Below are 14,202 nucleotides of genomic sequence, written 5' to 3' on the forward strand. Positions count from 1 at the left end.
CAGGTTTCAATTTTCATAGGCGTGACATATTTTCAAGACAAGACCACAAGTGTTGCAGTTATAAGTGATGACACACGATATTACTCAGCACATGCTTTGCTAGCAACGCGCAAAATTCTTCAACTGCAAACAGGTGCAGGGAAGATCATCATTATTTCTGGTAGTGCTCCTAGTCATTTTAAAAACTGTTACTGTTTGAATTGAGTAAGTTGCTTGTGCCAGCTGACTGGGTATACAGTGCTACTGTTCATGGGAAGGGGCCTTGTGATGGTGTAGAAGGCCTGCTGAAGCACCATGATACAAAACAATCTTTCCAGACGAAATACAGCAGTGATTGAGAATGCTGAAGATTTTACGAGAGTCGTGAAATCTTACTCATCCACAGCCCTCATTCTCTTGTCCAAAGAGGAAATCGAAGAATTCCGTGAGCAGATAAAAGAAGACTGGTCCAAACAAACTACTCCTGTGAAAGGAATTCAGAAGACACATTTTTGGACTCAAAGTGATGTGTGAACTCATATTTACTTTAAAGAGCAAGAAAGAGGAAATTTCATTTGTTTGGCCAGCACCTCAGAACAACAGGATAATATTCAGATTCACAATCTGAGAAGGGGGATGTTTCTGGCACGTGTGTATGACTGTGACTGGTGTATTGCAGAGATTATAGACACAAGTTATGAGTTAAACAAAACTGTAGTGAACTTTATGCTACCACATGGGCCAGCTGCTGGACATAGGTTTCCAGCTGATGGACAGCAACAATGGCATCAGTGCTCACTTCCTGTTCACAATGTTTTGAAGTGCTCCAGTTCCTATTGGTAGTAAAGAAAGGCATCACTTTACATCAAAGGAAGATACTGAAGCAGTGGAATACATTTTTAGTTCATTGACTGGCTAATTTGAGTACAAAACAGAGTGCACAGAAGTTGTATAAATTGAAACCTTTTAGTCTTTGGACCTTCCACATACAGTTTGGAACCATTTAAAATGTTTGAAAAATGAGGCTCATCTTTCAAAACTAAAATTATGTTAAATAAGGCTAAGTTTTGATTTTTATGAGCATGTTATGTGACAATGTGCCAATAAAACATGTTTTATGTATGGCAAAAATCTCAATTGTTTATAAAACCTGTTCAACCTAAAAGAGGAAGCTCTCCTTTTCAGGGAATGTAAAACTATACAGTATTAATAAACAGAAAAAAATCTAAATTTTATGGATTGACATTTTTGAAAAATTTTCCATAAATTATAAAAAAGTTCAGAGTACTATAGTAAAAGAACTTTGACTGATAAGTCTAAATGGAGGATTTCTTTGGAATCATAAACTAATTACCTTTCAAATGAAAAAAAAAACAATATATCTAGAACTGTTCCAGAGATACAGAGTTTTAAATGTTTCTCCAAAATTCGCATCTTCAGAATGGTATGCACACTGTCATCTTTGGAGGGCTGTATCTTGGATCAGAAATTGTTTAGGAGAAAACAAAAGAATACTTCATCCTTTATTTTAACATATGCTAAATACAGTAACATCTGAGACTATGAATGTAAGCCAGCCTGAACCGATATGGACTACGCCACTAGTTCCTGATCTGAGATGCAGCAACTTTGGTCAATGTTGACCTTCACATGCCGAATAACTATAGGAATTTAACTGTGCTCCACGTATTGTCCCCAAATGTGACACATCATCCCCAACTGTGATACACTGGGACCTACTCATGAACTTCGTTGTCAATTCGTAACTAGCAAAAAACGAAATATACAATTAAATCTCCAACCACAAACGACACACCACACTAATAATTACAAACCCAAAACAGCATCATCTGCTGAGAACTGCCAACATCAAAATAACTCATTAACAAACTGCTACAAACTCTTATAATGTTACTACCACAAACAGCACTCAAAGAGTTTAATATCAGTAACAACAGTCATAAACAATTTAGAAACATAAACATCCCATACTGTAACATGCCACCACATAATCCAACACACCCTCTGCAAACACGATACATGTCACAAGCGCACTGCCACCATGACATCACACAACACAACACAGTGGCATCAACGGTCAAAGCAGATGGACACTCAAGTCGACCACACCATACTCTCTGAGAGAGTTACAGAAACTCCCATTATGGCTTCAAATCCACAGTTCAGACAGACTCTCAAAGTTTGTACAAATTCCAGTTGCCAACTTCTTACTGTGTCTAAGCCACATATAGCCACCAATCACCCTCCTTTGACAATGTACTAACTTAATTATCTTGGCTACTTCGTAGTTGCCAGTTTCAAAGTGTTGTCTTTGATGTCAATTTCTACAACAGAGTACAGTTAAACACAATTCATATGACAAAATGAAAACTATGGCTGTTCCACTACCAATATACATGCCACAAATCACCATTGATATTACCTCACTCTTCACCAATTACCCCCTGTGAAGAACACTGAATGTTTCTTCTGATGGACTCAACCTCAAAGTGAATCACTGACCTCCATCCCCCTCTCCCATATCACTTTAATTTCATATCCTTCAATAACTATTTCTTGAAAAGCAGATATACAGCTGAGAGAATAAAAATGGCTGCATTTTTCAGAACCTTTCCATAGATTACTTAGATTTTTCTAGAGGTCAGAAATCAGCCCTTGTATCTATGTCATACAGTGATGATATTTTCACACAAAAAATTTATCCGACCATTCACAGACTGAAGCCATATTACTTAATATTGATTTCTAACTCATTCATGGTGTAACAGAACAGCCTCCTCTAGCATTACTTTTCCTCAACAGTAGTTGGCAATACTAGTATTAGTTTTCGAATTTTGGACAGTTTAATATTACCTCAGTTGCTTTTCTAAATACTTTGATATAATTTTATAGACTATGCTATATTTCAGGCTAAAATTTATGAAAAGGAATTACTTTATTTTGGATGTTATAATCGATAAATACTAGTTCTCAATGTAAAGTTAAAATTATTTTTTTAAAAACATTTGAAATTACGAATTATTTGCACACTTCAAATTTCTATTATTAATTATGCACTCCTCTACTGTTTACTATGTTTATTTCTGAATTTTATGAAGTGAAAAATTGTAAACCCTTTGGAATGTTGTTATTCCTGCAGAGTGTGGAATGTCGTAAGGTTGCCTCTGATGTGATCGGATGTATTTTTGTATCATAGGTGTGAAAAATGTAATTTCGGTTTTCTTAACATGAAAAATCAAAATACTGTATCACATACTAAAATGTGAGACAATCAGGGGTCGACCGAAGCGTACAATTCCACCCGTCGGCTTTGACCTGTGACGTAAGGCTGTGTGATGTCACGACAGGGCGGAGTTTGGTTCGTGACTGTGGCGTGTTTGTAGGTGTCACTGTGTTGCGGTTTGTGGTACCCTCTGGTGGTGTGTTTAGGGGTTTCGTGTTGTGTGGTGTATTGAGTTCAGTTTGGTGTTACTGATTCTAGTGGCTGGTTCTCGTTTTAGCTGTGTTTAGAGTGGAATTGGTTTAAGTGAGTTAACGATTTAGTGGTTTTGTGTGAAAGTTATTGTAGCGCTGTTCGCTGTAGGTCGTGTGTTAATGTGAATAAATTAATTTGTTGTTGCTCTTGTTAGGTATGGATATGACCGGTAAAATAAATAGTATACAACTCCACGCTATTATGGGTGCAACTCAGCTGGAGCTGATCAAATTTCTACAGCTTTTTGGGTTGATTGCGGAGGTGGTTAAGTCCACTGTCTGTCGGAATGAAATGACAATGGCAAAAGTTCTGGCATCTCAGACCAGGGACAGTTATATGTGGCGGTCCCGTAGGGATAACCTATGGCGCTCCATACATTCCTGATTCGAGAAGTCTAGGTTGGGCATGCGCGAGATTGTGTCGTTGACATATTACTTTTGTTATAGACCCTATTAAAGTTTTTGTGCGCATGAGACTGGCGAGAGTGAGAGGAGTGTGCTTGACTGGTTTTCGTTTTGCAGTGAAGTATGTTCTGAGTTTATTAAGCACAGGGGTAAGTTGGGTGGGCCTGGGGTTGTGTTGGAGTAGTCACAGTTTGGGAAAAGGAAGTATGGGAGGGGTAAGTCTGTGGTTAGTCTCTGGGTGTGTGGGGCTGTTGTACCGAGGGGGGGGGGGGGGGGGGTTCGGAATGTGTTTTTAGGGTTGTGGCTGGGTGGTATAAGATGGAATTAGTGGGGTTAATTGAGGAGTTTATAGAACCGGGATCCACTGTAGTTTCCGACGCTTTTTTTCTTATAGGGGGTTGGGTGAGAGGGGGTACAATCATTTAGTTGTTAACCATAGTTTAGAGTTTCAAAAATTATGAGACGGGGGCTTGCACAAATACTATAGAAGGGATGTGGGAGGCCATTAAGTCAGTTCTTGGGAGGGTGAAGAGGCGCTCTTCTAACCTTCAGTCTCATTTAGATGAGTACTGTTGGTGGAAGAGTGCTCCTGAGGGCTATTGTTTTTTTTTTTTTTAAAAAAAAAAAAGGGGTTGTTATTGAGATGTACAGCCTGAAGGTGGTTAGTTAGTGTGGTTTGGGTGGATGGGTGGCTGCGGCTTGGGGAGAGGGGGGAGGGGGTTAGTTGTTGGTACCGTTTGTGAGGGGCGGGGCAGTGTGTTGGTTTGCGATTAAGTTGTGGAGGATCTATTTTGTTGCAGTTTTTGTTGAGTTGTAGTGTGTGACTGAAATTTTTTTATTTAGTTTGGTTTTTGTTTATGGGTATTTTATTTTGGGGTGAGGGGGGAGGTTGTGTTGGGGGGGGGGGGGTTGGATCTTTCTTTTGGTTGTGTATTTTTCATTGGTTTGTGGTTGTGTGTGGGTGTGTGTATGGCTGTGTGTGTGCTTGTGTGTGATTGTGGTGGCCAGCCTAGGTTGCGGTACCAGAATTTTGTTGTAAGTTTTTATTTTTCTTGTCCTTATTGTATTTGTTGTGTGTTGGGGTCAAGGGAAGCGTTTCATTACAATGTGTGGTTGTGGCTGTGGGTGTGGGTGTTCCGGTATCGGGAGTTGCTGTTGTGCTATATAGGTCAAGGGAAGTGTTCGATTCCAGAGGATATTGTGTTTAGTGGAATTTGGGGAGTTTTGTGTTGTCGGTTTTTTCGTCATTTTTTGCAGTTTGGTATGGTGGTGTGTGTTTAAATTTGTTTATATTTACTTTGTTCCCACCCCAAAACTCCCAATTTCCCACGCTTGTCCCATTAGTGTCATTAGGTTTTTTATGGAACGTGTGTGTGTTGGTTTTTCAATGTATTTTCGTGTTTGTTGTCATGTTTACGTAATGACGTAATAGGCGCCATATTGGAGTCGTGGTGTATGGTCATTTCCGCCATATTTGTGACATCACGGGTGAAAGCAGACAGGTGGAATCGGACGCTTCTGTATTTCCGACAATCAGTGGTAAATATATTTACATAAAAAATTCTGCAACAACAATATTCCAATTTATTTAGTTGAAACCAATCATGAGGAGCTGATGTTAGATTTTCAGCTTCAAGAATCAGACCCCTAGACAAGAACTGGAGCCATCTCAACATGACAAGCTAAGTAAACTTGAAAGTTTATTGTAATCTTTGCTCCTCTCAAATCTTCATAAAAGACTTTGCTTATTAATTACTTGGACTGGGCATTGTTTAATGTGGACAGCAGATGGAAGAAGGAAGGAGGAGGGAGATTACAGTGGTCAACTTGACATGAAGACCATATGGCAATCGTCCAGAGATACAAAAAAAGACATTGAATCTGATTAGGCTATTACTGTAATACAAACATGGAGGTGGAATATACACACTAAGTTGGAAAATGGGCTTTTGTTTGTATGCTAAAATTCTGAGGACACAAAGGCACAGAAAAAGTACAGATCACTAGTAGAGATCACTGCTTGCTCCAAAATTATTTATTTCTTCAAAGACGAAATAAGTGACACCCACTTGTGATCAAAATAGAAATTGAGGCGGAGATATTGATGGAGAGGCAGGAGTGAGTTAAAAGGAAGATCAGTGTTTAATGTCCCAATTACTACAAAATCACTAAACATGAGTGCAAACTGGGACAGGCAGAGAAGGAAATCTGCCACATCATTTTCAAGGGAATCATTCCAGCATATATGTTAAGTGATTTGGGAAAGCCACAGAAAACGTGTGTGGATGATGGGATGGTAATAATACCCATATGCAACCATGTCTTTATTAAACATAGTAGAATAGATTTAGACTTTAAATATACACTTAATAATAATTTCTTATAGAGAAGTTCCCAATTTAATTCCACTTATTTTAGAAATATTCTTTTATCAACAAAATAGTATTTCCAATAGTCAGACATAAATCTTAACTTTTAAAATATTACAGGGCAAGGATCAAGCAGATACTGGAAGTTTATTGAAAAATTTTAAGCACATTATTTTATGAGAGTTCGGAGTCTTAGTGTATGTCTGATATATCTAAGTCCAGTTTGCTTCTCGTGCTGCTGAGGCATTTCTTCTCTCTAATGTCAAACTTACTTAAGTTGCTTTTTGACAAAAAGAAATGCTGTATAGATACATAACTTCACAACTAATATCTTTAGCTTGATAAAGAAGCCTCAGCAGTGTTCCTTAGGTCGCACTTTACTCATTATTCTGGTTACTTTTTAATGGATTTTCAGAATTTCAGTTAGATAACAGGAATGATACCACATCAGTATGCCATATAAACTGCATGGCTGAAATATGCCACCTTCAGAAACTCATTAGTGATTGCATCTGTCAATTCTGCATGATATAGCACACACTTGTTAGACATGGCAAATATGTTCCTCCCAGTTTAATTTGGTATCAACACGAAAGCATAACTGTTTTAGTGTCTACATCTTTAACTAATCATAGAATTAGTTCTTGTGTTTATAGGATTACACAGCAGGTCATTGGAAAAAAAAGAAACGAATTCATTGCTAGTTCCAGCGTCTTATTCATTGTTCCACCTTATTAGGTGAGAAACAGAGTGTAAAATGAACTTTGTACACACACACACACACACACACACACACACACACACACTAATGTCAGCAAAGAAGAGAAAATAAAAAATAAAACAAACTGCAACTCCCTTTTAACAACATACAAGCATCATAATCTTCACACTTTAGAATGGAAAGTGCTCTGCTATTTTGAAACATTTACTCAACCACTGTGACAGTGACATGCTTCTGTTAGTACTAATAACCTAGAAACACATGGTACGACCAACATGCCAAGTGACATGAACATAAAAGGATGTAATTTGGTAAGACTAGTAACATTAACAATTTCTAAAAATTGAAAACATGGGTAATTTACAGCTACTACCTACAGTAACTATTGTTTTGAAGAGCAACAATTGAAGAGCACTACTTGTAATTATCACTTACATTTATCCTATGAGCTATTGTGTAAACATGTTAGTAACACTTCAATTTGTGTGGTATATGACTCACCCTTGAGGGCACTGATGGACATCTTTACCCTGCAAATGCAGAAGGTATGGAATACTTGGTCCACATAAGTCAATATCAAGGAGACCAACCTACAAATAAATGGAAAATTGTATTTTACAGATTCACTTTATGAGCCTACTGTTATACGACACAGAGAAAACAAAACTAAGTACTAAGAAACAAGAAGTACGAAAAAAGAAGTGCGCCCTCAGTATAGCGTGGACAAAGTGGTTTTTCTTTTTGTAAATATTAAATAGCCTACTGTCATTTCCATTTTTCCCTATCAATAGGAAACATAAACAGTTGACAAGAAATTCTGTAACACTGGAGTTCCGGATGTTTACTAACGTGCAGTCGAGACCGTCCAAAATAAAACTGCATCAGTTTTGCTGGAGGAACTTTGTCACAGAGCTATGCTATAAACACCTCGGCGTAAAGTGTTACTGCCAGCGGTATTATGCATAACTCTGTAAAAGTCTGTGCTGAATAGGTCTGGTCTGAAATCCACGTAGCGTCAGCGCCACATTCTAAAAGCACGATTACGTACCGCATGCTCTTTCTTTCACGAAAATCGTAGCCTACCATGGCAGTCATTCTGTCGGATGCACACTGCTGACAAGGCCACACAAGCGCTTCACGTTTTGAAGAGGCAATTGGAACAGTATGATAAAGCTACACTGGCTCAATAAATGATAAATACCTTATAACCGCTGTCTCTGAAAGCATACGCAAGTTGAGTACTTATTGTTGACTTTCCTACGCCACCCTTTCCCGACAACACAAGTATAATGTGTTTCACGCCGTCAAGCATTCTGAATTTTTCGTATTATTTGTACGAATATTTTTCTATGCGTGTCAATTGCACAATACAATAATGTCATACGACATCCTCTTCCACGCTGATGTAAACAATCACATATTCATCTATGACAACACCCCCCTCCAGCATCACTCAATTGTTTACATGCGAGTCACAGACTTTATAGCAAAGGGTTGCCAACTTTTAAATGCATAAACATCGTACCAGTCACACAAAATCATCGCACAATCAGTCTACCATAAAGCCTAGTTTACACGATGACATTGGGTTGCGCCACTCGTTGCTTGAATGAGTTGCACGCAAATGGTTTCATATTTGACTGTAGACACGGCGAAACCAGTATATACTTCAGTTTCGTCGTTTTGTGGGTTCCTGAACGTGACTGAAATGAAAGTTTTGGCAGCTGCATGTCACACGAGTTGTGATGGAGTTAAAGCTTATTGCGTGGAATTGCTGCATAAGATAAAAATAAGAAACGTGTTTCGATTCGTGACTGGATGAAGAAAAGACGTCAGCTCAGTTGCTCAGAATCCTTGCTGAAATAATGTGTAATGGAAGACTCAAGAAGCTCTTTTAATTATGTTATAATGTCGCCAGAACTGTTAACATCTTTTCTAAATAGAGTTAATTATGCGATAAGGAATAAAGATATTGTAATGCGTGAAGCATTGTCGCCAGAACTGAAATTACATATCACATTGCATGCATTACAATCTGGAACACTCGGCATGTTATAAGATGCGGTTTCAGTTGTGATGACGCTTTTTCATTAACAGCAATAATTATTAACAGTAATGATTATTAACATCAGCAGCAATAATTATTCGATGCAGCCCGCATTTAAGAAGAGAATGGTTTGCAAACTACTCTCTTGAAGATGGCAATGTTTCAAAATTCAAACACACGTGAATGGGGAGCACTACTGCGACGTTTTAAATACAAGAGCATTTCTACAGCCAGAGTTACATTTGCTTGTATTTTTATTAATTCAGTTGTATATGTGCTCCTAATTATATAACTTTTGCCCTGCAGCTCAGATATCGTCAAACTATTTTCTGATCGCACATCACGGTCTCAGGAGCAGCAATATGTTCTTATTTTTGTAATCAGCATCACTGATATCCCAAAAACACCTATGCAAAGCATATATATACAAAAAGCGAACTTTATTCTCCGTCCCCCACTTCATATTTCAGTTTGTCTACATTCTACGAACACATATAACTTCAAAACCCATGCAACTAGTGTCGCAAAAGTTTGAACACGCCGAAACAACAGTTTCACCAACGAGTTGCGCAAACGTGCGGCGCGCTTGCGCAGTAGCCGGTAGCGTAGTTGCCTGCAACTAGGCTGAACAGTCGCGACACTTCGCCTCGATTTTGTTGCCTACTGCTCCAGCAGCGCGCCACGTGTCCAGTAAGTTGAGTTTGGCGCGATCGTGAAAGCGAATAGTGGGTATGATGGTTTGTAGAATGGTTTTTACAAATGGTAGCGTAGCGCAGAGCAATAAATGGCTGCAACAACAAGAAGAAGAGACCACAGATGTCTTATTTTAGGTTTCCTAAGAACACTGAGAGGTATATACCATTATGTTACTAAACTGAATCGTCAGGATTCGCTTGCAAATTACACTTATATTGATGATTAATGTTTCGTTTTATGAGTACAAAATGGCTAGTGAATATCAGACGAGAAGATCTTATGAAAAAAGACCCTGTTTACCTTTACAATAATAAGTTTTGTCCGCTACATGTCGAACAAAACCAGTTCATGAATGCAAACAATAATAAACTCGTGTGGAATGCAGTTAAGCACATTGTTTGACATTCCGAATACGCTACCTCAACTGACAAAGAGGAGACTGTCCCAAAGGTTCGACAATCCGACTAAAGCTGTAAAACACTCATGGTACAAAAGCAGCCAACTTTCCATTTATCAGTGCCAGATTCATCTGAATCCTCAACACAGACCTGCTTTGACGAGGAAGTGGTAAAATTAAGTGCAGTTATTCGTGTTTAGAAAAAGCTTGTGGAGTATCAGAATGTGCAGATCGCTAGACTTTTTGAGAAACTGTTATGGGACCAGGAAAGTATCTATCATTTTAAGTACAGACAGCAACAGATACTTTATCAGAAGGAACAATTGAAGAAGATAAACAAATTTTGAAGACTATAGGATCCCAATGTTTAAAAAAAGATGCTCTTGGCTTGTTGTTAAACCAGATTAGCATGCCATCTGCAAGATGACAAGACAAAACTACGCTGTTTTGCTCTAAATTTATTACATTACAGCACTCAGGCATACTGGTTTTATCAGAATGTTTTATGTTTCCATCTGTGTGTACATTACAGAGGTACATGGAAGGCATACAAATAAAATGTGGGATAAGTGACATTTTGTTCCACCTTTTAAAGCAGAAGGTACAGCATTTCTCCGATACTGATAAGCCACTGCATATGTCATTGGGTGAAAAGTCTCTAATGGCAAATTTAACATATGTCAGCACTTCTGATAGTGTTATTGGCTTTGAGGACTTGGGATTTTCTCTCACAGTATATTTCTCCCACTATTTGGCAGTTGCTCCTTCCACTTAGAATAATAGAAAGATGAAGTTCATACTTGTGGCAACAGACGACAATGACTAAAGCGCAGTAGGTCTATGGAACGACAAATGGGGCGTCGATCTCTTTTGCATGTAGAGGTACATGTCTGTGCATCTAATGTGTGAATCTATATGTTTATATTCCGTTGATATCAACGTGGTAAGCTGCAGTTCTATGCAACATCACAAATGTTTCTTCACGAATGTATCGTAAATTGCCTCTGGATTCATGAGTTTTATCCCTACTTGAGCTTATTGTAGAATCATTTTTAGAAACGCTATGCCTTCTGATATTACACAAACTCTTGGAGGCAAAAAAATTAAAATATTTGGTAAATCATTTAGGAAAGGGGTGCAAAACAAACATTATGCTTACGACGCATTTTAAGTTCCCCTCTCTCGCCGCTTGGAGGATTAGTGCCACTCCAGCTGTCAAAAGGTAACAACTTTTACAGCAGTGAGTGTCACGACTGTTATGTTAGACTGTGGTACAATACACAAAATTTTGAAGCAATCTCACAAATTTTAATATTGTTAGTAGAAGTAATAATAATAATAATACAGCCAATACAGATTAAGTGTGGAATATATCAAGAGACTCATTAAGTCCTTTCTGGTTGTACCTTGCTCTGAATCCACTATCTAACATGCTAAATAATACAAATTATAGATATAATATTACTGGAACATACCAACACAAAATCACACATTTGCTATACATGGATGATCTAAAACTACTGGCAGCAACAAATCATCAACTCAACCAATTACTAAAGATAGCAGTAGTATTCAGCAATGAAATAAATATGGCTTACAGAACAGACAAATGTAAGAAAAATAGCATAGTCAAGGGAAAACACACTAAACAAGAAGATTACTTATTGAATAACCACAGTGACTGCAAAAAATAGGAATAGATAATACTAATATTAAAGAAGAACTAAAAGAAAAATATAGACAAAAACTAACAAAAGTACTGAAAACAGAATTGACAGCAAGAAACAAGACAAAAGCTGTAAATACTTATGCTATACCAATATTGACCTATTCATTTGGAGTAGTGAAATGGAGTAACACAGACCTAGAAGCACTCAATACACTTACACGATCACAATGCCACACATATAGAATACATCACATACATTCAGCAACAGAAAGATTCACATTAAGCAGAAAGGAAGGAGGAAGGGGATTTATCGACATAAAAAACCTACATTATGGACAGGTATTCTTTATAGAACAAGCAGAAACCAGCAAAATACACAAAGCAATAACTCATATAAATACATGGGCTACACCATTGCAATTTCATAAACGCTTCTGCAACCCTTTAGATCACATAACATCAACAGACACAAAGAAAGTAAATTGGAAAAAGAAAACACTACATAGCAAGCACCCGTATCATCTAACACAGCCACACATCGATCAAGACGCACCCAACACATGGCTAAGAAAAGGCAATATATACAGTGAGACAGAAGGATTCATGATTACAATACAGGATCAAACAATAAACACCAGATATTACAGCAAGCATATTATTAAAGATCCCAATACCACAACAGATAAATGCAGACTTTGCAAACAACAAAGAGAAACAGTAGATCACATCACAAGCGGATGTACAATACTAGCAAATACAGAATACACCAGAAGACATGACAATGTAGCAAAAATAATACATCAACAACTTGCCATACAACATAAACTAATAAAACATACAAGTATGCACCACAAAATGTACTGGAGAATGATGAATACAAATTATACTGGAACAGAACCATTATAACGGATAAAACAACACCACATAACAAACCTGACATCATACTCACCAATAAAAAGAAGAAATTAACCCAACTAATCGGAATATCCATACCCAATACAACAAATATACAGAAGAAAACAGGAGAAAAAATTGAAAAATACATCCAACTGGCTGAGGAAGTCAAAGACATGTGGCATCAGGATAAAGTTGACATTATACCAATTATTCTATCAACTACAGGAGTCATACCACACGATATCCACCAGTACATAAACGCAATACAGCTACATCCAAATGTATATATACAACTATAGAAATCTGTAATTATTGATACATGTTCAATTACCTGAAAGTTTCTAAATGTAACATATACCACACAGTTAAAAGGAAGTCACGCTTGATCAGGGTCCACGTCACTTTCCATTTTTAACCAGACATAAAGTCTGAGAAGGGAAAGAAATAATAATAATAGTGGCATAGACATATCTGTAGCAGTGGTGGTGTTGGTAGTAGTAGTGGTAGTAGCAGTAGTAGTAGTATTTATTTACTTATTTAGACTTTTGGTCTGAACCCCATACAGTCATCTTCAGTGTATTGGGATTTTACATACTGAAGTCATATTTACGTAAAAATTTCATACTTAATATGTTATTTTGATGCAGCAGAATTGCTGAGGAAGTTGGTAATGGTTGATGGGGTCTGATTAACTGCTGAATAAATCCGATTTGCTGGTTTTCATGTAGTTTAAATTCGAAAAATATGTGATTCATATCCCCTGCTGTTATTGCAACACATTCACAATAAGGATTGTCTCGGACATGTAATCGGTGATAATGGCTAGGGAAGATTCATGATTAAATCTCATTAGGATCAAGGAGTTTCTAAATTTTTTGTTCGCCTAAAATGTGTAGAACCAGGATTTTGAAGGAATGTGCAGTTGTATTTGACCATAACATTTCCCTTAAATGCGCAATGAGGCTTGATATTCGTTGTTCCATTGTCACCTAGTCTGATGATGGGAATAAGATAGTTATAAAAATACTGTGTTGAGCAGCAGTTTTCGCTAAGCCATCGACTTCGTCATTATATTTAATGTTGGCATGTCCTATGACCCACGTAAATTTTACTTTTCTTGGTAGCCTTCGTGATGTCCATTACCAGTGAATAAGGTTTCTTGGGAGTGGCAGGTGTCTGCAAGTCTTGTAGCAAGCTTCTGCAGTCCATTAAAATCAAAATTCTTCTTGCTGTGAAGGTCTGCGAATAATTTAAAGCTGCAAGTATAGCTATAGCTTCTGCCGAAAAGCTATAAGTTTCACTGGGAAGTGATATTAATTCCTTGTAATTTGTGCTTGGAGAGGAAAGTGCAACCCACTCTATCATTATCTGGGATTTTGGAGCTGTCAACATAGATCTAGAGATATTATGGTAAATTATCAGTAATAGAGGCTTTTACTAATTGTTCTGCACCATTATTTGTTGTTATTAGCTATATTGGTATTCTGAATTAGGATGTGTTGGCGTTCTTCAGAGATTAGGTAAAAT

The 14,202-nt window shown here is 37.5% G+C and overlaps 1 protein-coding gene across 1 annotated transcript in view; it reads right to left on the reverse strand.

Annotated features, from left to right (window-relative positions):
• Nucleotides 1-8,445, reverse strand: part of LOC124795237 (cytosolic Fe-S cluster assembly factor NUBP2 homolog) — a 78,133-nt gene extending 69,688 nt beyond the window's left edge. The window contains exons 1-2 of the mRNA XM_047259164.1: nucleotides 8,171-8,445; nucleotides 7,471-7,559 (exon numbers count right to left, since the gene is read on the reverse strand). Coding sequence (XP_047115120.1) covers nucleotides 7,471-7,559; nucleotides 8,171-8,281 — 200 coding nt within the window. The 5' untranslated portion in view covers nucleotides 8,282-8,445. The remainder of the gene's footprint in view (nucleotides 1-7,470; nucleotides 7,560-8,170) is intronic.
• Between the last annotated feature and the right edge of the window lie 5,757 nt (nucleotides 8,446-14,202).

This window comes from Schistocerca piceifrons, chromosome 4 (assembly GCF_021461385.2).
Source record: "Schistocerca piceifrons isolate TAMUIC-IGC-003096 chromosome 4, iqSchPice1.1, whole genome shotgun sequence".
NCBI lineage: Eukaryota > Metazoa > Arthropoda > Insecta > Orthoptera > Acrididae > Schistocerca > Schistocerca piceifrons.